General features: G+C 40.7%; 1 protein-coding gene across 1 annotated transcript; it reads left to right on the top strand.

The window, feature by feature from the left end:
- Window positions 1-5,106: 5,106 nt before the first annotated feature.
- Window positions 5,107-20,855, top strand: LOC125903138 (transmembrane protein 26-like). The gene is made up of 6 exons (XM_049599850.1): window positions 5,107-5,572; window positions 7,342-7,438; window positions 9,135-9,224; window positions 13,032-13,240; window positions 14,416-14,495; window positions 18,936-20,855. The coding sequence occupies exons 1-6, from the start codon at window positions 5,382-5,384 to the stop codon at window positions 19,229-19,231; spliced, it is 963 nt and encodes a 320-aa protein (XP_049455807.1). The 5' UTR covers window positions 5,107-5,381; the 3' UTR covers window positions 19,232-20,855.
- The last annotated feature ends 2,580 nt before the right edge of the window (window positions 20,856-23,435 follow it).

Genomic DNA, 23,435 nt, shown 5'->3' with positions numbered 1-23,435 from the left:
GGCAACACGCTGTTTATTATATGGATCAGCCAGACAGAGATAAACCTTTTAGAGAAGATTATAAACTAAACCTGCACAATGCTAAAAAGACTGTAGGTGTATGAATGCCATCACAATTACAAAAACATGTTGCACAACTCTTCTACGCTGCACCACACTTAATTAGCTAGACATGTCTGGTTCCCTCGCTTCATTACCTGAGGTTGTTTGGCTCAGATGTCAACCTCAATAACCTCACACAGACACCACCCTGATGAAGACAGGACGGCAGAAAACATTTGGTGAACAGTGTGGTGAAGCTGGATGACATTCTTCTTTAATTTTGATGGACTGCATTTTAAAGTTAGAAAAATATGGTGTACAGTATGAAAGCCAACTCAGCCATCTAATATCGTGAGTTTAGGTCACTGGTTCCCAACCTGAGGGTCCTGACCCCCACTAGAGGTCACTTAAGCTTCACGGCAGGGGTCACAAGGCTTTCTTAGTTTTACCTAATCTGTTTGGTTCGGTTAAAACGCACTCAGGTCTGTTCGTACGCAGACTCACAAGTCAGTCTTTAGACGCTTTGCTTAACTAAAGACTGATGACTTTCTCCCTGATTTTGTGTTTAGATGGGCGGATACAATTTCAGAGTTTAAAAAAACTCCCTACGTTGCAGAACCAATAGTAAATCTGCAGGGCGGTCCTTTGGTGGCTCGCTGAACTCTTGTGCTTGTAAACATAGTCCCACTAGAAACACATGTAGCGGTACAAAATGACTCAGCCGTGCTCGCAGAAAACACCGTCAAAGTTAGCGGATGTTTGTCGCGTTTGCGGCGACACATTCTCACCAACTAAAAGAAACAAACATAATCTTTTACGAGGCCATGACTCATCCGTCCGGGTAGAAAACCAGCAGAGCTTTTAGCTATATATATAGCCTATATATCACATTTTTCACATCACTGTATCACCGTTTGGACTAATCCAATGTTTGTAAAGTCTATAAACACAATGATTGAACAAACATTACTATTTCTGTGTGCACGTTTAGCTGGGCTAACCATTAGCTGTTAGCCCTGTTAGCCGTTAGCAGTGTCTGTAATAGGTTATAGCTCATTAAACGGTCCGTGAAAAAAATATCTTTTCCAGCGGATATCTTAGTTACAACATGATTGAGCTAGCAAAGCAGTTTTGTGTTGCTATGTGTGGTATTTATTCAGTTTTGGGAAATCCCGATGTCTAGAAAGCATCAGCTGACAGGGTTAGCTAACAGCAGCAGCAAAGCTAACATCAGGACGTCATCTGTTAAAAGCCTCCCGTTGTCGGATTCGACATGAAACTACTCCAGATAGCTCAATAATGTTGTAACTAAGACATCCGCTGGAAAAAATATTTTCTTTACGGATGAGCACACGTTTGATAAAACGGAGTTTAATCTCTCGGCATCCATTTTCAAGCTCTCTGTGTGTTTATTTCCTTGCGGACAAGAAAAGGGGGAGCGCACATTTCCGAGAAGGCCTGTCCTTTTCAAAAATGCAAGAGGCGTTGCTTTGTTGTCGGCCGTTTTTGCCGGTGTGTTAAACACACTTTAGAAAGGAGTGTCCCCAGACTATCAGAAGGCGGAGATCTCTGATTGTCTGGTGGCGAGACTAGTTCGTATGGTTCATTTTGGCTGGTGTGAAAGCTGCCAGTCGAACCCTGGTGCGGACCAAACAACTGAACCGAGACCACTTGAAAAGGTGGTCCTCCGTCCACTTCCAAATGGACTCTAGTGCAGTTCATTTGTAGTGTGAAAGAAACCAAACCAATGACAGGATTTTATGACAGCAGACATGTGACTTCAGCATGATTTCAACAGCTACACAAATAACAAATCCATCTGCTGATCATGAAATCTGTCCACGAGCTACTAACTGATCCTGATAAAGGCCACTTACATCCCATCATCTATTTATGCTAATGGATACATGCAACCATGGTAACACATATGCATGTCACTGTGGGTATTTCCCTAATTAAAAAGCTGTTAAGACTTCCATCGTTGTGTCTGACACCGTGTACTTTATCTCTTCATTAAGTCCATTAAAAAATGTGACAGTGATCCCACAGCATTGAGCCCCGAATCATTACGGTACAAGACGCCTTCTTTTCATCCTGTCTCTACGTTAGTCACTATCATAACATGCGATTGATTTGCAGTCTAATAACAGCCTACTCATAATGTTTACAATCAGTTATTCCTCTGTGAGCTCTTTGTGAAACCAAAGACTATAAATATAAACACTTTAGAAGCATTAACTTCTGTCAGTCACCAGAATCTGATTTCCCCACGTGGCTCCTGATGATGCAGGGTGACAAACACCAAAAACTGTCCAGTCAACGAGTTACTTGTCAGTCTGTAACTCGACTCACACTCAAATTTACTTATTAATCACATTTAAAAACAACTCACATTGACCAAAGTGCTGTACAAAGGGAATAAAATGCTAAAAAAAACCTGCACACACAGGGGTGACATAATTGTTAGGTCACAGCTCACGCATGTAGAGACACAACACACAGGCACACGTCAGGGAAAACCACATCAGGGGGACTCAGACGCTAATGAATAAAAGTAGGTTTTGAGCCTGGACTTAAACGAGTCATTGGAGGGGGCGGATGTGATTGGGAGGGGGATGCTGCTCCACAGTTTGGGGCCAGACACAGCAAAGGCAAGATCACGTCTGAGCTTAAGTCTGGAGCGTGGGACAGCCAGGAGCCCCAGGTCAACTGACCTGAGGGACCTGGGGGTGGAATAGGGGGTTAGAATAGGTCTGAGATGTAGGACAGGGCCCAGACCATTAAGGGCCGGTAGAACTCTTGGCTGGTTTGCAAAAAGTTAATGTGAACAGGAACAGAAACAAAACTAAAAAATTTAGATAGTTATACAAGATAAAAACTTAAAAACAATCTGACATGATAAGAGCAAGGCGACACAATGGTGTGGTGGTTAGCACTGTCGCCTCACAGCAAGAGAGTTTGGTTCGAGCCCTTCTGTGTGGAGTTTGCATGTTCTCCCCGTGTCAGCGTGGGTTTCCTCCAGGTGCTCCAGCTTCCTCCCACAGTCCAAAGACATGCAGGTTAATTGGTGACTCTAAATTGTCCGTAGGTGTGAATGTGAGTGTGAATGGTTGTCTGTCTCTATGTGTCAGCCCTGTGATAGTCTGGCGACCTGTCCAGGGTGAACCCTGCCTCTCACCCAGTGTCAGCTGGGATAGGCTCCAGCCCCCCTGCGATCCCTAAGAGGATAAGCAGTTACGAAAATGGATGAATGATAAGAGCATGGTGAAGACCTGAAGAGCCTTGACTCTGACAAATGGCTTCATCCTGCATTAGAACAGTAAAGGTAAAAGTTAAAACAACTTAATTAGATTTTAGCTTTCAGATTTTTATATCTGATCACCATCCTTTGCAGTTTGTAGGTGATTATAACAGCAGTATTTCAAACCGTGGTCTCACAGTGGATTCATTGCTCCTCTGTGCTCTGTTTTCTTTCTATTCTACATTACAAACGATTATTTTTTTTGTGCTGACACAGCAAACAGCACAGCTCTACATGAGCTCTGCAGCGGCGCTGATTGAAGCAGCAGCACAGAGGGAATCGCTGCTCTGTGATCAGTGACCAGAGCCCCTCGGCCATCTCTGTCATTATCATGTCCACACAGCCAAGTGTCCTGAACGGCGCCACTCACACAGAACCAACACCAGGCCTGGGGTCCTGCTGTTGGACGGCCTTTCTGTCTCAGTCAACAGAGGAGGGTTTGTCTCACTTTATGACTGACTGACTGTCTGACAGAGTAAGTAGCTGTTGTCATGAGGGAACACTCTCCACTAAAATTGGTTTGATTTTTGTTTCACTGCCACTTCTTTTGTTTATTCTAGACTTCAATCACTTGGAAAGCAGGAAACAAGATAAACACCAGGGACGTGTTTCACTAATACACCAGTGGTTTCTTAAAGAACTCAATATGCAGGTTTTTTTGTGACGCAGGATGTAACAGAACTCTCTTTTCTTGCTCCCCTGCATGTGACTGGATACTCTGTCGCCCACTTGTTTCACTGACTGAAATTCTCATTGTGATTTCACATGATGCAAACCAAGATGATGACGGACAATTTGGAACAAAGACAGGAAAAGTCTGTCTCCTTTTTCAAGGTCACGGGCCTTTCTACTGTTTCCTCTCCCCTCCACTGGCTGGCCAGATTGATCTGAATAGAAATCTACTCAGCGTGTAGCCAAGTAGAGTAAAATGACTCGTGTGTGTGTGTGTGTGTGTGTGTGTGTGTGTGTGTATTTAGCCAGGGCGGACTTGGTCTGACGTGTTATTTCCTGCATGGGGAGATAATAAGATATGTGATCAGACTGCATGAACGTGGCTTTACATCAGACAAATCCTAATGACTGATGAGAAATGTTAAGAACTGAGTTGCATACATTTTTATCTTTTACAAAAAATGTTTCTGTTGTTCAATTCAATAAACTTTATTGACAAAAACATTAGAGAATTAAGAGATATGTTGGTCAAGATTACGTATGTGTTTTACGTAACTATTTTTGTGCATTTATTTTATATATATTTTTGTATGTGTATCACAGTATATTCATGTCTATATTTATTTTATCCACCTTTAACACACGGAGGTGGATCACAGAAAAAGTAAATAAGGATACAAACAAAACAAAAAAATATAATTTAAATGGAACCAATATTGTAATAAATATTAACAACAAATTTTTATATATTTAATTCCTCAAAACAATAATTTGCTGTAAACAGTCCTGGAGTGTAACTAAGTACAATTACTCATACATTTTTGCTATACTTTACACTTCTTTATTATACGTCTCACTCCACTATAGTTATTTGACAGATGTAGTTAGCATTGTCACCTCACAGCAAGAGGGTTCATGGTTCACGGTTCATAAGCGCTGGACTGGAGAAAGTGCCCTTCCTTCATGCAGTTATTCCTGCTGAATGAACAGATGATGTGATGCTGCCCTCTCCTGTACATTCACAGAGCTTTTGATGGACTCATGATGTCACGCATAAATCATTGGATATTTCTGAATGTGCTCACAGAGACTGCTGGCTTTGACACACTAACAGTTTGCCAGATGAGTCCTGCAGGCTCTGGACTCTCCACTATCTGATGCCTGGCAGGTAAGACAGGACGGGACTTGCTCTCTAGGCGGGGCTTCAACTTTGGGGACTTTGCTCGAAAAACGACATCCAACAGTTTTTTCATTCTCCCCGTCTCTCTCTCTGCTGACGCTGCAGCCACCCGGCTCTCTGGGATCTGAACTTGTAGGAATAAAAGCTGCGGTGCAAAGAACCGATCTGCATCCAGACGGCGGCATTATGTTCCTGTTTAAGTTTATATGCGCGCTTATTACTAGAAGTTTGTTTATCCTGGTGTCTCTGACCGGCGTGTGGAGGGTGACATGGGTGAAGAAGGATCCCAACTACTGGTTCCTCACTTTCCTCTTTCTGCCGCTGGTCATTGAAATGATAATAACACTGAAGAGGAGAAAGGGACAAGACTACAAATGGTAAGATCATGAGGTGCGTGTGTTTAAGTATGTGGACATGATTATATGATGCTTGAGGATGCAACATTTTTTGTGTAAAACTAATCTCAACAACTTTGTTTGCGCGTATTTTCAGCGCTGGATATGTTTCCAGTATAAAGCATGAATAAATTAAGCCTTTGTCATGTTCCCCGTGTTCATCCCTTCCCCCCACCGCCCTGAACACCCCGCATCCTGCTTGTCTCTGCTGCTATTGTTAAACCGGTCCTGGGACAGTGAGGATGGGGTGGTACCCCCTAACTGTCCCAAACCTCTTCCTCCATATCTAAACTCAGTCCGCAAACAATAGTCTGTGTTTCATTTTCATGACGTGGAGTTTTGCTCTCAGTGGCAGCAGACAATTTAATGAAGACAAGCATCCACTCATTCATTTCCTTCTCCATACTTAGAAATGTCCAAAACCCTATTTGTTTTAATCCAGTTTGATGATTAAGTCTTACAAAAAGCATTGATTTGAGTGGGAATATCTTGTCCTAGAAAACTGAAGGCAAAGTGATGATAAAATATCCTACTAACTAATATTTCAGAATCAGAACTAGGATTGATCACTACGTAGGTTTTCACTTGCAAAGAATTTTGGTTTTTGGTGCATGCATTTAACTTACAATAACCATAATGTAGTGACGCCCACATTTCCCATCATGCTGGAGTTTGTAGTTTGCTGATTTATGTTCCACAATGCCAATGTCACTTTTTGAGTCTGTTGAGAACACAATGGTTTATGCCTGTCATTGTCATTTGTGTGTTAATTTGTAGTTTGCACCATTAGTGAGTTGAGTTTTATGCGATTATTCACAATATGAAAAGGAAACAAAAATAAGGCAAAGTACTAGAACAGCCAGGAACATACATGTAGAACAGACAAATCTCTTTGTCAGTATGAAAATGATTGTTAGCAATTAATCATCATCCAATTTTATTTTTGATTCATCGTTAGGTTTATAAAATAGATCAGAAAATAGTGAGAAAATCCCACGTTGGCATCTTCAAGTGTCAACAGTCCACAATCCATAACCCAACAGATATTCTGTTTTTTACTTCATATAAGACAAACAAAAGCAGCAAATCTTCATATTAAGGCTGGGCGATATGTCCTGAAAATTATATCACGATATTTTTAGGCTGAATCTCGATACATGATATATATCTTGATATTTTTAAATCTCAAAAGCACTTCATTCATGCTAGGACGGGGAGACACAATTGAGCATATATTAAACAATATGTCTGACCTACTACCATCTCTGATGCAAAAAAGTTGTAGGGATGACTTTTTTTTCTCCAGAAAATATTAACACATTGAGATTTTTTTTTAATCAATAATCATCAATGGTGTGGATATAGCTAAGTGGGTTAAGGCAATCGTTAATACAAATAGGAAAGTTGAGTAAGCTGATAAATTTAAATCACTTTACTAGGGGAAAAACACCATTTATGCCATATCACGAGACAATATCCAAAATCTAAGATGATATATAGTCTCATATCTCGGTAATGATATAATATCTTTATATTGCCCAGCCCTACTTTATATTACAAAAGCTGGAACCTGCACTTTTTGTCATTTTTGCTAGAAAAAAGTTACTCCATTGGAGATCAATTATCAGTCAGTTGACTAATTGAACGACTGATTAATCACTTGAACTCTAAACAGTTGTAATGTTTATCAACCAGACTTTGACTTTGTCTTTATGAAGCTGGGCTGATAAACTCTGTTGGTTGTCTTGCAGGTTTTCTCCTCCTATCTTTCTGTTCCTCATCAGTATCATTCCCTCCATCTGGCTCCTGGAGCTCCACCACCAGCAGGACAAAGCCAGCGACCCTCAGGTGCCCCACGCCAGAAATAAGAATACTTAGTCAGTGTTTAACTCAGCTTTCCAAACATGTGATCTGATGACAGATGTTGTGGGTGGGAGGGAGGGTTGTAAAACTCTTTGCAGACGTGGCTGCAGTTTATCACCCAGTGATTCATTGATTCCCTCAAATTCTACATTTGCTTTAAATCTTTTAAGTGAAGTTATTCACTGTTAGAAAGATGGTCGTTTCATGGACTGTCTATGCAGCTGAAAGATGCAGCTTCTTTTGACATTGGTGCTATGTTTGCTCAAGAGGTAGAAAACCTACAACTACTAGAATGTACCGCAGCGGACCAATGAACACTCCTCCTGGTGGGTGACATAATGTGAGCTTGTTCTTTTTGACACAGCAAACAATGAGTGCGTTTACATGGACAGTTTAATTCCCTTTTCATTCGGAATGAAAGTTCATTCCTATTAAAAGTGATCTTGTAAACACCTAATTCGGAATGAAATTGGCCAATGCGATTGAAAATTCATTCTGATATAAGGAATATTCCGTTTCTAATTCCGAACAAAAGAATTTCTCGCACTTGTATACACTCATTCCTCTTTAAGTTCATTCCGGTCTATCTGCGCATGCTCGTTTCCTTGCCCTTCTGGCACGATGACGTATATAGTGCGCATAGCAACGGGCTGAGATAGAGCAGTCAGACTCGTTGTGCTCACCGGTTTCCATTCGCCAAAGCACGGTCTTCTGTCTCCCTTCTTCGACCTTCTACCTCCCTTCTCCTCCTCAACAGACGAAGCATTAGCAGAACAAGGTTGTTGTCGTACTGCTGCTTCAAGAATATCAGCAAAACAAGCCCGAAAAAAGGCACTAAGAATGGCGTCGTCAAGCATCTTGTTATCCGGAGTGAGGACTACAGTGTTTTCTTCCGGTAAACATAAACACGTAACATCCGCCCCCTATCCAATCAGAAACCTTCCCTGCCCCAAATCTTGCGCAGACCTGAATAAAGGCGATTGAACTGATCTCCCGTGTAAACCCTCATTCGGAATGAATATTTCTCATGTAAACTACTTGGAAAGACTTTAATTCCGAATGATTTCATTCAGATTTATTTCATTCTGAATGAGAAGCCATCATGTAACCGCACCCAATATGGCGCCCGGTTTGCAACAAACAATCTCGAATTACAGACCTGAGGCGAGAAACAGAATCTTGGTTCATATTTGATCTGCACTGCTCAGTGTTATCGTTTGATCTCAGTTCTTTCAGACTCCATTTTTACAAAACAGTAAACAATATGGCAACCACTTTTTATTCATAAATTCTTGAATAACAGCCAAACAGTGCACTAAAATATATTTCTGCAGACAATTGAGGCGGGAAATAGACAATACAGTATGAGAGTCTTGGTTTATATCTGATCAGCGCTGTTTGATCTTAGTTTGGTCTCATTCTCGATTAGCTTCTGTACTTTTTGTGTCTGTGGAAATGGGAATACGAAAAATGTGGAAGTACAATCTGTTGTTCAAGCAGCAACCTGAGAGCCTGCATAAAGGAGGTCAGGGACGTTTGGGTGCATGTTAGATAGCAGGAAGTTTACCACAGTTCATTTACACATACTACCCACATTGTTATGACACAAAGCTGATTGAAAATCGTCAAAGTATCCTTTTAAATTTAACTTGTTGTTCAAGCTTGTTTCATCTGTTTTCAGTGCAAAAGGCTCGACTCTTGGGAGAATGTGCGGGAGCTGATCACTCTGAATGAAACCGTGGGAAACCTCACAACCCAGAACTACCTGAAGGTAAGAGCAACAGACTGAAAGACTCCTTTAATTTGCTTCTTATACTTGAACATTTTATGATATGCCTGCAAAGGAAGTGATGATTGAGCGTGAGAAAGAATGTCATCTTCTTTTTTTTGATGATGTCTTTCTTGGTAATCACTTAGCCTACACTGCAGACTGGAATTTTTGGGGTAGTGAAACTTACCAAGAATAGTACAGATGCCTCGAGTCGCTCTCAAAGAAATCGCGTGCTTCTCCTCAAGCACTGTGTCATTTGTTTTATCCATTTGGTGTTTCTCATTCTCTTGTACAATGATTCACAGTCTGTTCATGGCTGTTGATGACATCATGAGGCTGCCAGGAAACGAGACTCCAGTTTTTACCCCTCAGTTTATGCATTGCTGAAACAAACAAGTCTTTATTAGTGAGTGTCAAAGGAGTTGGAGGATGTTTACCTACAGAGCCAGAGTAGTTTCCCCCTTCTTCAAGTCTCTGTGCTGCTAAGCCAAGCTCACAGCTCGCTGGCTGTAGCTTCCAATTAAACAGACATATGTGAGAGTGGTATCGAACTGCTCATCCAACTCTTGCCAAGAAGCATATAAGCATACCTCCTAAAATGTTTATCCATTTCTTGAACATGGAAATCTTTCTAGTCTTCTTGAAAGTGTTGCTAATGGTTCAGATTTCAAGTCATAAAAGCAGCTTATAGTGTTACTGTTAATGTCACATCGCCTGCTTTGGGAACTTCCTGTTTGCACACTTTCATGTTTCAAACAAAACTACATTTCTATCCATCCTTTGCATTTTCTTGGTTGTAGTTTTCTGCAAGTTATTTAGTGTGTTGTTTAAAGCATGTATGATGAGCCAACAGTCTCAGTGGAAATCAGTGGTAAACTAATTGCCTGATGCCTTGAATGATGCATGTTGCCAGTAATTTGTTGTTAAAAGGTAAAAAACGTTCTGACTTTATCCTCCCAACTGTATTCAAGGCCAAACTGTCGCTCTTCAGCGGCAAAGACTACAAGACTGGCTGTGTGAGGTGGTTATCTAAATGCTAAATCTCATTAGAAGTCAGTGCTGGGGTAATACAGAGTCTCGGAGGAGAGTCACTCAGTAATTGAGGAGCAGAGTTTCAGACAGATTCCCTAGTTGCCAGTTTGGAGTGAATGCAGCAGAGAATAACATGAACATTTAAAGAGTGGAAAGCCGGATGCAGCCCCAGGGGTCAGAGAATTCAGGAAGAATTCACCAGTGGGAGAGACAAAGTATCTTCCCACAAATACAGGCCTGGATTCTGGGAAGACCCATCTTATCACAGATGGATATTTTGAGCCAAGGTCAGCAGAACTAAAAGAGTCAGCCAACTGTGCTAATTACAGGATTGGCAAGAATATAAAGAATTTTAAAATGCAGCCAGCAAGGAAATTAAATGTGAAATCATTTTTTGATCTTTTGCAGATAAGATGCAAAACTACTCACTAGTTTAATCAGATTTGAGAAGTTTCTCCAAAGTCGACAGTCATTGTTGTTTATTTGCCGATTTTATTTCTGTATAAAGGAAGTCAGTCGTCCTCATTAAGAGCAGACATTTAGGATGCATCGCTTGCTCCATCAGTTGGGTTATTACATGCTTGAATGCTGCATTGCTTTGAATTTAGAGGTACCTGAGGGGGTGTAACTTTAAAGTGAAAAAACAGAGGTGAATACCTGACACTCTGCAGGATACTTTCAGAGGTCTGATCAGGGGCACAGACAAGAATTTCAATTTTGTTTTGATTTAATATGAAAAAGCAATCCAAGCACTTAATTCAGCAAGACTATTATGTAAAATAGCAGGACTTGAGAGGTTACCAGGCTTTACAAATACCAACACTGAATATCACCAGCATAGGAATGAGAAGAGACGGATAATGCGTCCTAAAAGCAGCATTTAAATGGATGGAGAATAAGAGAGGTCCAAGAATTGACCCTTGAGGAACGCCACAGGTCAGGAACCCCAATTAACAACCAAAGATGTGTACAAAGAATTCATAAACAGGAGGAAAAACACTCAATGTACCAGTTCTCAAGCTAAAATATCATGATCAACGGTCTCAACAGCAGCACTGCAATCAAGAAGAGCATAAATGAAACGATTGCTCTGATCTGACGGCAGCAGGGGTATCTGTACAGTCCTCCAGGGATGTAAGCACACTGGTTCCCTTGACAAAAAGGCCACTGGGATTTTTCCATTGGATTTTAGATTAGTGCAGGAAATAAGATCTTTGGCAACAAAAGTTTATGATACTTACATCATTTGATCAGCAAAATACTCTTTAGATAATCACTAGAAGTAAAATGCAATAAATGAACTACACTGCAGTTGCATGACTTCACCGTCGCCAGCACAACAAGGCGGTAGAACCGTGTTTGACGTGCAGCATGTTGATTCATTTCCACAACTCACTCCTACAGCACTCTATAGGAAGAGATATCACTTTGCTTTGCTTTAGATGAGGACAGAGACAGACCTGTGAACAAACTAAGAGCACAAAATGTACAGCAGCATTGTAAGCAATATTAAAACAATTCACTAAGTTATTAAAATGAGAGGGCAGAGACTTTCTGCCATTAATAACAAACATAAGAGCCTGAATACCCACATGGCTACTAACAGTGAGAGGGGAGCATTTGAAATGGCTTCTATAAACAACAGCTCGACCACCACCACACCCATTCGGCCCAGGAGAATTAGAAAGCTTGAAAGTTGTTGGGGCCCACCTCCAAAAGCTGGCTGCATGCCTCAACATTTTACTGTGCTTCAGTTGAAAAAACAAAGTCTACATTGTGCAATAATAAAGTCATTAAAGGCTCAGTCTGCTGATATTCTATATTTTTCTTTTTGTCCACAAAAAAAAAACAAAGCAATGAATTTATGCTACTGACAAATACTTTCTGTCAAAGCCTGATTAAGGTTATTTCTCTGCGCCTCAGAGCTCCATTGTTTCCTCAGAAACTATTAAAGCACTGAGTTCATTGCCATGAACATAAACACTGTAGTTTATTTTGAGTCAACGCCAAATGCACTCACCGTATCACCAAGCTGAAAACAAATCCTCCTTATTGAATAACTACAGCATCCAGCTGTTTAAATAAAATGAAATCTTAAAACCTCTCTTTATAGACTTGCATATATGTAGCTTTTATTTGATTAATTGGTATGAAACCTCAGTCGTATTTTTTTGTGTGAAAGTGTGAGATTGTGTATTTGAATCTTATTTACTCTATCGCAGACTGTCTTTTACTTGTATTTTCTCATTTCATTAGGTGAAGCACTTTGAGTTGCACGTGCTGTATGAACTGTGCTGTACAAATTAAGTTACTCTTGTTCTTACTCTTATGATTTAAGGAAACTTATAAGCCTTTTCAAAAAGATGAAAGTACATATTTGTGACCCATTTAAGTGTAGAGAAGTCAGAAGGTACTGAGAGACAGACTAACACATTGTTGGTTTTTGTGTTTCCATTGGATGTGTTGACATTAAAATATTGAACGTCTCCAGCCCAGTCCTTTAAATAATAATATTTTGGGCCTGAATATTCAGCGGACCAAATATTTCAGGGTTCCTAAATGGAGTTAGGGATGAGATGTGGATAGCAAGCATCACCGAGTTAGAGTCATCTCTGCATACTTTAACTACAGCAGGCATTTATTGCCAAAATGATATTTACCAGAAACTTGTAGCCTTGTATGAGCTTCATAATTAAGAGATAAGAGATCCAACCATGTCAGAAAAACCACTGCGCTGTCGACAAAGAAATAACTTCCAATCTCTGTCTTTTCCAGAGTATTAACCAGTTGTTATCGACCGTCTGTTCCAACGACTGGATCCTGGCTCTTCATCAGATCCTGCTCATCCTCCTCATCGTGGGGAAGTGGCTCCTCCCACTGGGAGGTGGAGTCACACGTGACGAGCTCTCGCAGCTTCTCCTAATTTTTGTTGGCACTGCGGCAGACATCCTGGAATTTACCAGTGAGACGCTGTCAGATGTCAAGTGGGTGGCCGGTCATGTTACTTGTTGGTTATGAATGCTTGATGGTTTTATGTCTGAGCTCTGTGTGCAAGTATGTTCACATTTATGTATAAAGAATGGACAAGAAGGTGAAGAGCTCAAGCACTTTTAAAGGGATAGTTCGGATTTTTGGAAGTGGGGTTGTATGAGGTTCTTGTCCATAGCCAATGTATAACCACAGTAGATGGAGGTCAGCACACAGCACAGCAAAAGTTCCACCTAAAACAATCAATATCAGTACAAGTGTGCGCTACATTGAGACTATTTTCACTGCTTTACCCTTAGACAACAATTTCCAATGGGAAGTTGTTGAAATCCGGCCCTTAGGCAGTGACATGTGGTGTCAGGGACAAGGATGAAAATAAGGTGGCAAAAGTCTGAGTGGGGTTGGTGGGAAGGGTGGTGGAAGGTTCAAAAGACAATGACTTTCACCCTGGAGAGCAGTTTTCGTGAGCGGTAACCTGCACGTCGTGACAGGGTCAGGGTGAGAATGTGTTGATTATATTGCTCTCTTCAAAGCCAGACATTACGAAACACAGCGATTTAACATTGCTGAACACAGGAGCTGCTGGTCTGCCGCTGCCTCATCAGTTATTTTTCTGTGTGATATTATATCACTTCAGCATTTAAACTGGTTAGTTTGGATTCACCAAAGTCACACAATAACACAGACAAACTATCTGATTGAGGCAACGGCAGACGAGCAGCTCCTGTGTTCAGCAATGTTAAATTGCTGTGTTTCTTAATGGAGTCTGGCTTTGAAGAGAGCATTGATGTGGCACTGAAGGCGTTAACAACGTCCCTGTCTGACGAAAAGGTAAAGCAGTAAAAATACTCTCAACATAGCGTACGCGTAAACCGCTATTGTTTTTGTAGGTGGCTAAAATATACTTTATTGCTGACCACATCCACAGCAGTACATTGCTTAGCTTCCATGTCGAGTGTGCTTATCCAAACTGAGGGTGTGCTGACCACCATCTAATGTATGTAATACACTTACTGTGGATAAATACATCGTACAACCCCACTTCAAAAGATGAAGTTACTTAATTAATATGCACAAATCATGACATCGCATATCATGGAATTAACTGTAATAAGACATCTGACATTTATATAAACTAACAGGACTGACGTATTTTCCATGTCTTCTCCAGAGAGAACAGCCCTGAGCTGGTCTACATCATCTTAGCCGTATGGACTTGGAGCATGTTGCAGTTCCCCCTACATCTGGCCGGTCAGTGTGTGTTTGTGTCTTAAACCAATAACTGTGCTTATTAAGCAGTTACAGCCGTGTATTGTTGCACACAACCTCCTCCCACTGTGGGACAATCCAAACAATGTGTTCAGACGCTGGCAAAACATTAGTGAAGTCAGCAGTGTCCAGACCAGTCCTGTAAGTAAACAATGAAGAGTAGTTGGGTTGCTGCTCTGTCTCCAGCTTTGTCAAATCATTAACCCAAAAAACTGTTTTCACGTCCCGAGCATTGGTCACGTCCGTACATTCAGACATATAGTTCTAAAAACAGACTTACCACAAAAAGAAATTACGAACAGGAAGGGTGTAGTTAGAGAGCTTGTATAGAGGTCGACAGTCTTTAGGAAGAAATACAGTCTCACTCATTCATTACATGAATAGATTTGGAATGAGAAAGTCTTCGGTTCTCAACTTGGCTGATAAGAGAAAGCCATTATCAGGCAAGGCCCAACTAGCAGATGGCTTTCTGAAACTTATTACACTGAGCACAGAAAGAATGTAAACCCGCCTGCTTGAGGCTGAGGGAACAAAGGATAGTGTTTCATGAAAGAAAGAAAGAAAGAAAGAAAGAAAGAACATTATAACGCCATTAGAAACAGCGCAACTTTGTTCTCGGAAAAGACGACCCCCGCTAATGATCTCAATTATTCATAACCCAACATTTAATAATTTATAAATGGTGGTAGAGATTCTTTCTAGTAAAACTGTTGTGTGTAGCTTTACCGACACAGTGCATTTAGAGCACTTAGACTTTAAACGCACAGCTCTCTGTTTACAAATGACGCTGCTTTTCTGTCAGTGTGTACAGTTTGTGTGCGCTCACGTGGGCGTGTGTTTTTGTTAGCGTTAGAGCAGTGGTGTCCAGTGTGTTTGACAGCCATGTAAACACAGAAAGTGTTGATATGCAGGTGCAACATGTTCATCAGGGGTGAGAAGTAATAGAATTATTTACTCATGCACTGTTACATTCAAGAAATTTTACTCAGGGAAAAGTACTTGTGTAAAGATGTACATAGATAAAAGTACAACTTCTCTACTGCCTCATTCCCAAACTACAAGATACCCAGTCCACAAAGCTTCATAGTCCCAAGATACCCAGTCCACTTAACCTCTTGCACTCCTCAAATTCAAAAAGTTTAAAGGTGACAGGAAGACATGACAGGAATAAATGGTCACAAAAAGCAGAAAGGCCTCAAACAGCATGTTAGCATTTAGCACGTTAGCCAGACACAGCATGCATCTGCGGCCGTATTCTCAAAGCTTCCTAGTACATAGAGTTGCTCCTCGTGATGAAATTCAAAGAACATTCGTATAATTTCCCCTTAAAGTTAAGACTAGGCCCTTATAAAGATAGAGGAGCAGGGAGGAGGACTTTTAAGAGGCTTAAGAGTTTCTTAAGCAGAGGAGAAAATGGTGGAAACACAAAGAGGTCGGAGAAATAGTCGCCGAATGCTAGATGAAAGTGAGCAAATGAAATGCTACAGATTAGATCGTGCAGCGATAATAACGCTATGAGATGAGAAATAAAATGATCACAACACTAAGATATTTGGAAAATGGGAAAAATGCAACGGTGCAGCAGTGATGACTTCATCAGCAGAGTGACCACATTAACAATGACAACGCTTTCACAGTCAGCAGTTCATCTCATCTCCACTGGGTGTCCACACCTTGCAGGCTCACAGAAGGGCATGTCTGTGACAACCAATCACATCTGTTAAAGAAGGCATCACACCTATAGGTTAAAGTTTCTGCCAAGTTTAAGGGGCTGTACACATGCTGCATCTTTAACTGCCTGGGAAAGGTGAGGTCAGGCGCGGGGTGCTGCTCTTTTTAAAGATTATTTTTTAGGGCTTTTTGCCTTTATTAAAGGACAGTTGAAGAGGGACAAGAAAGAGGCAGAGAGAATAGGTACGACATGCTGCAAAGGGCTGCAGGTTATAATTGAACCCAGGCTGCTGCAAGGGACTCTCTAAGTGTTGAGCTCGAGGTCGCCCCTGGGTGCTACTCTTGGGCCATCTCTGTGCCAGTTTTCAAGAACACAGGGGCAGGTTGCTTCTGAGTTTGCTGAACAACCTCAGGAAGCACCACATCATAGCCTATTAACCTGAAATCCTGAGTGCAGAGCTGATCTCAGTGCTGTTTGTGTGTACAGTAGGCCTGTTCTGGCAGCTCTGCACTAAAATGATCAACTTCTTCTCCATATTTATCACAGACTGATATTTATGGATAAAGGGAAAGATGTCTGTCGGCTGTGATTGGTTGGTCCGCATCACATGACATGCGGTGTGTGCTGCTGCGTCCTAAAAGTTGAACTGTGAATTGAATTGTGTTGTGTGCACCACCACGGCGTCACTATGGCATTTCAATCAGGAGGGACAGAAAAATGAAATAAAGATGAAATTTAATGCGAAATATGAGTGTACAGATTAAGAGATCATTTGTGCTGATAAGATTCGTTGGCACTTAGACACCAGAGGGAGATTATTTGTAATCGTAGGACATCTGAGCGGCAGCAAGATAAATCCCCCAGTCTAGACACTTGTGGTGGAGGCTGATGACTTTGGTTGATGACTGCTGAGGCGAGTCGAGGCTGCATCCGAGAAGACTAGGTGGTGATGGGGAGGTGGAGGGTAAGCACGGCAGCAGCATGAAAGGACTGCGCGCAGAGAAAGAACCATATTTAAAATGAGGAGCAGTGAGATGATAGGCTGACGGAGAAGGTGTGTCGCTGAGTTATTGGAGACAAGTCAGCTGATGACTCGACTGACAGCACTCAGGGTGAGGAAGACAGTTACAGCCTAAGCATGAACAGCATTGTCTTCCTGACTAAACTTTTGCCAGAGCTTCATTTGAGCGCGCCTGCCACATGTCTACATCAGAAACAATTAATGTGAGGGCACAAAAAACCCTGGCATGTGTACAGTGATTCTTTATTTGACGGCACTGTTGTATCTTTTGTACTGTTCACTTACTGCAAGTCCCAGTCCACACCCCTTGCACCACTGGACAGAAACATTTACAACACGTAACATGTGCAGGGTGTCAGCTGAGCGCAGTGTGTCACATCACTGCTTTTTCCCCAAATATCTCCAGTTGTCTTTAGTCGCTCAGATATATTTGGATTTATTTGACATAGTTTTGAGATTTGTACCACCAGCAAAATGGAAGAAGAGGGAAATAAATTTGTGATGTTCAAATCAAAGAAAATTTACATTTGAAAACTGAAGTTTTAAGCTAATAATTGACCAAGGAAACACCACATGGTCCATTAAATATCTTTCCATTGCATCCTACAGTCAGAAGTCTCAGTTAAGCATTGGCTTCCTGTTGGCTTCAGAATTGATTTTAAGATTCTTTTATTAGTTTTTAAAGTTCTTAATGGTCTTGGTCCTTGTTTATCAGATTTTCTTTTAACCTATCAGCCCTCTAGGACCCTCAGGTCCTCTGGTAGTAGACTGTTAATTATTCCAGAAGTTAGAACTAAATCCCACGGTGAGGTGTCCTTTTCTTATTACGGCCCACATCTGTGGAACAGCCTGCCAGAGGATCTGAGGGCAGCAAAGAGTGTGGATATTTTTAAAGGCAAACTCAAGACCTACATTTTTAGCTTGGCTTTTAGTTGATTTTTACTGATCTATTTATTCTTATTTATTTACTTATTTCTCATATATTTATTGAATTTTTCTAGACATTTTATTATTGTCATATATTTTAAATCCTTTATTTATTTCTTATTGATAACTTTTAGTCATATATCTTATATGCTTTTAATTTAGCAATTTATTTCTAATTATCTATATACTTTTATTTATGTATTTTTTATATATATTTATTTATTTTATTTTTTATTTCTATTCATATATTTTATTGCTATTTCTATTTATTCTTATTCTATTTTTTAACACTTTTATTTGAAGGTTTTCTTATATTTTACCTCCATTGTTTCCTCACTGATGGCGTTTCCTCGGTTCTCTCAGGTCCTTGCACCTCGCGCTGGGGTGCGTTCCTTGTCTGGACTGTGTCTGGATGTGGTTTGGCCCAACTACATCTACACCTGGTATCATGTGTCTCCATCAGGGCATGATGGTGCTGGGTGTGGGTGTGGTTGGGCTGCGTCATTACTGGATGCGGTCTGGAGGTGGGATGCCCTCCGGTGCGGGGTGCATAGGGGTATGAAAATGTGCTATATAAATAAAGTTTGATCGATTAAGGATATCATCAGAAAAAAAGGGAATTGTTTGATCCAAAAAAAAAGACAGTGACAATTCAGATTAACACTGTCACATAGTGGGAAGCAATGCTACAGGTGTAATGTCATCTAGCTGTAAGGCTTTTAAATTCAGTCTAAAACAACTGAACAAATGAATGCAACAGAGTTTCTGATCTCCTGTCTTTTTGTCTCCTTATTCTTAAAAGTGGTGAACTCCAAGCCAAACAGTGAGGGAGAGGAGGGGTCCCAGGAGGTTTCCCTCTTAGCCAAGCGCAGCACGGACATGTGGAGCATCGTGGAGGCCTTGTTCATCCAGGACGGGCCTTTCCTGGTGGTCCGGCTCACCGTCATGACTTACTTCAACGTCTTCCACCAGATGCTGGGGTTCTTTGCCATCAAAAACTTCCTGGTGGTCATACTGAACTTGTACAGGTTGGCGATTATATGCCAGCACTTCAGCAGCAGCAGAACCAGCAGGGACAGCACCATCCCGTGTGCTTGACGACTCATCTCACGGAGGGAAGATAGGAATCAGGGAGATGGATGGTTACACCCTAAAAACTGAAACAGGAGCAGGAAAACAAGGAAATGCTTGCTTCTGTTTTCTTCTCACGGTGTACTCAACGCCGTGGGATCAAGCGATTGTGAATAATTAATGCTGCTGGGAGCAGAAAACTGTGAACAACCATTGTCTTACACTTTCAAGGGGATGCTAAGTTCATATTCCACACTTGACTCATGTTGAAGCTCATACTTCACCTCACTGACATCCCACTCCCTGTGGAGCTAACCTCGCTGTTAGCTCAGTTAAAACACCTCCATTTATTCAGTATTTAAATGTGACTATGTGTGCACACACACACGGGCTGAGACCTGGTTTTAGTCATGTATAAAGTGGCCTTATTGTTCAGGTTGTAACTGGTTTGACCTTAAAAAAGGGGACACAGAGGGAAAGCAGGAAGCAGAGCAGAACAGGAAAAAGGTGTGGGGGGTTCAAGTGAAAAATGCCACATGCAAACAGATAATGTACGTTATGTTAGCACAATAAGGCAACGAAAGTAGTCCCAAAGCACCTACGGTAACTGAGGCCAGGCTACTGTTTGGATAAGGATCGGACAGATTTCTAACAGTGATGGCGATTTGTTGAGCGGACGTGAAGAACAGGAAGACAGAGACAAAGATATATTAGACGACATAAAGGGCTGTGAAGTGTTGACTCGAGCTGAGAACGATGGAGAGCAATTTCCCTGTCTTAACCCTGACAGGAAGTTAAGACTGAGTGTGAAAACATCTTATAGTACTTTGATAAAACCACTGTGTTAACACTGGAGAAGGAAGTGTCCATGAATTCTGATTGTTTTTGACATTTGAATGGGAGATTATTTTTCCAAGCTTTGATTGATGTCTTTTTATATCTCTTGTGTAACTGTCCTTTAAAGGGTCAGTTCACCCCAAAATTTTAAGTGCATATTTTTCCTCTTACCTATTTATCAAGCCAGATTGTTTTGGTGTGAGTTGCCGAGTGTTGGAGATATCAGCTGTAGAGATGTCTGCCTTCTCTCCGGTATAACAGAGATATATATCAGCAACTCACACAAAAACAGTCTGGACTGATGAATAGCACGACAGGTGAGAGGTGATATTTTATCTGGGGGTGAACTGTCCCTTTAACAAAAGACAAAATATGCCATTTACAGGTTAAAAAAAAAAATCAAAATGATTCCCTCCTTACTGTTACTGTCGGTCGGCTTTGACTGGCTAGAAACTGCAATATCTTTAAAAGTTACCGAAGACACATAAAATTGCACTCAGGTTATCGACTCAGTTTGAGTTGTGTGTGTGTTTCATACCTTTTAAAACCAATGATTATTGTAGGCTTTATAATGCCAAAGAATCAGTATTTTAACTCCCTGATTTATGTGAAGATGTTTAGAAGACAACCTCAGCACAAACTGTGCATTTTGTCATTGTTTTTGATATTATCTTTTGTATTGTTTGTCCCTGGAGTAGCATTTTGTCTCCAGGGCCATCCAAGTGCTATATTTACCATTGAATAATCACTTTTATATGTTAATAAGGCTCAGGCTGACTGAGCCCAAATAAAACAATCCAAACCTGTCAGTGTCCTCACATTTGTTTCTCAGTATTTCAAATGTATTATTTGATTTATTTTTTCAAACTGTATTGTTGCTTATGTGACGCAGACAAAAATACGAATACATACTTGTCCGTTAATCCAGTGATATTCAGCTCAGTCAACTCGGACATCTACAGGGAGCTAGTAGAGCTGCTGCGTCTTTGTGTCAAAAGGGGTCAGTTGAGGTGGTTCAGGCATCTGATCAGGATCCTCCTGGGTGCCTCCTGTGTTCAGGGCACATCCCATGGGCAGACCCAGGACACGCTGGAGGGATCACATATCTTATCTGGCCTGGGAACACTGTGGGGTCCCCCAGGAGGAGCTGGAGAGCGTCGCTGGGAAGAGGGACGTCTGCTTTGCTTGGCCTGCTGCCCCTGTGACCCGGCCCTGGATAAGTGGATGAAAATGGATGGATGGATGGATGGATGGATGGATGGATGGATGGATGGGCTAGATCTGGTCCCATCAACCATTTTCTAGTTCACAATAAAGATAAACTGGTAATGTTTGACTGTAAAAAAGGTGCCAGAGTTCATAAAAAAGCACCAAAATAAAAAAGTAACTGAGACAGACCTTGTTTGTTAATTTTATCTGATGAATAGTATTGATGTTTGTTTATTAAATATAATTTTGTAAAGGTGGAAAAGCTCTCATCTCCTCTTTCAGTAAATCATGTGAGCAGGTTTGCAGCTCTCACCTGACACCTTCAACCAGGGCTCAGCTTACAGTGTACCAGCTACTCTCAACATGAAAATCAAAATCCACCTTAAAAACAAACTCACATTGTGCTATTTGAATCGTTTGGAACAAATAAAAAGAATAAAGCACCATCTTCCATCTCAGACTGCTGTCTCCCCTCTGTGGACATCAGGGTATTAACACTTGAATTGATGATGTCATCCACTGACAGCTTCTGACAGCGAATCAGTGACAGACTCTGTGGACTCTTACAGTTTTTATTTGACATGTTGCATCAGTTTTATTTAAATATAGAAGAGCTTTAAAAGCTGTGAATCAAAAAGTGTCACACTTATCCCAGTAAAATCACTGTCAGAGTGTCATGAGAGCAGTTTTATATTCGCCGTTATTACGCACTAAAGATTGTCCCCAGATGTTAATCAGTCTGCCAAGAGATTTCCCCTCAGCTGGTGTTTTTAAAGAGAGTACAAACATCAAAATCTCCCTCAGGTGCCCAAGTAGGTTGAAATATGGTGACCGTGACGGCCATAGCTTTTAAGTCACGTCATTTTCACACTATTAAAACCACCCAGTTCCCCTCTGTGTCCTGTTTAATGTTTCTCCACTCATTTTTAAGTCACAGCAGCAGAAGTATATGCACAGACATATACATTAACATCTACTACTTACAAATGAAGCATCAAAAATAAAATAAAAGCCACTAGATACTGTATCGACAAATATTAACTATAGAGTGCACTGAGACAAATAATAAGATGAAAATTAACACAAAAATTGCACTTATGGAGAATTAAATTGGGTGGTGGATAAAGTGTCTTGTGTCTGCAGATATAGTTACTGCACTTACGTGTGTGCACGAGATTATTTTTTAGTTTAGGCAAAGGACCCCAGGTCACAGACGTATCTGCAAAATGTCATGACATTGCAGTCCTCGAGGTGCAGACAGCACTGATGTAGTAGTGCTTATAGGTGACGTCATTATGTATCATCAGCAATAAAATCACTCCAAATCAAAACATCAGGAATAAATCAAACATATGTAAGAATTACATAAATATTTATGGAAGCCCATAAGAGGCTTTATCAAAATAATAACGTGATGTAAACTTGAAAATGTAATCCCCAATAACATTATAATCTAACACATCAGTATGTGTTATTGAAGTTAAAATGAAAATGAAAATGCAGTGGTCCAATTTGCATTTTTGTTTTTACATATTTGTATGTGTGTTCTATGACCACATTCAAATGAAAATGGAAAACCTGTTTGGCATCTATTCCATAGCCGTACCATGATGTACAGTGGACAATATTCAAATGTTAATTCAAATTTAAAAATTAAAATGCAACATATTCGGTATAATCCAGTTTTCAATTTCTGCAAGCAACTTTTTTTAAAGATATTTTTTGGCCATTTTGCCTTTAATGGATAGGACAGGTAAGCATGAGGGGGTGAGAGAGAGGCGGGGATGACATGCAGCAAAGGGCCACAGGCTGGATTCGAACCCGGGCTGCTGCAGCAACAGCCTTGTACATGTGGCACCTGCTCTACCACTAAGCCACCAACACCCCTATGCAAGCAATATTTAAGTCAAAATGAAAATGCAATTTTCTTACTATTTCAAAATAAAAATGGCACAATACAGTATGTTCAAAGATCTGTTGCAAGCTGCTGAACAGTGGACAATATTTAAATGTTTAATAAAATTTGAAGATTAAAATGCAATGAAATGGAAATGCAATGGAGCCTAATTTTCCATTTGTGCATTATTTAGGCTAAGTCAGTTAAAATTAATTTCTTGATTATTTTTCTGATCATTTGAAAATAAAGGTGGCCTTTCAACATTTCATTTTCAAAGACATAAATATT

This window comes from Epinephelus fuscoguttatus, linkage group LG16, assembly GCF_011397635.1.
Source record: "Epinephelus fuscoguttatus linkage group LG16, E.fuscoguttatus.final_Chr_v1".
NCBI classification, from domain to species: domain Eukaryota; kingdom Metazoa; phylum Chordata; class Actinopteri; order Perciformes; family Serranidae; genus Epinephelus; species Epinephelus fuscoguttatus.
The sequence above is the reverse complement of the archived record's forward strand: the minus strand, read 5'-3'. Positions and strand labels throughout refer to the sequence as shown.

Excerpts from the sequence above, each read along its gene's own strand:
- LOC125903138 (XM_049599850.1), top strand. The coding sequence starts at position 5,382 with ATGTTCCTGTTTAAGTTTATATGCGCGCTTATTACTAGAAGTTTGTTT. Across the intron at positions 5,573-7,341 it reads AAGGGACAAGACTACAAATG|GTTTTCTCCTCCTATCTTTC; the intron begins GTAAGATCATGA and ends GTTGTCTTGCAG. Across the intron at positions 9,225-13,031 it reads CAACCCAGAACTACCTGAAG|AGTATTAACCAGTTGTTATC; the intron begins GTAAGAGCAACA and ends TGTCTTTTCCAG.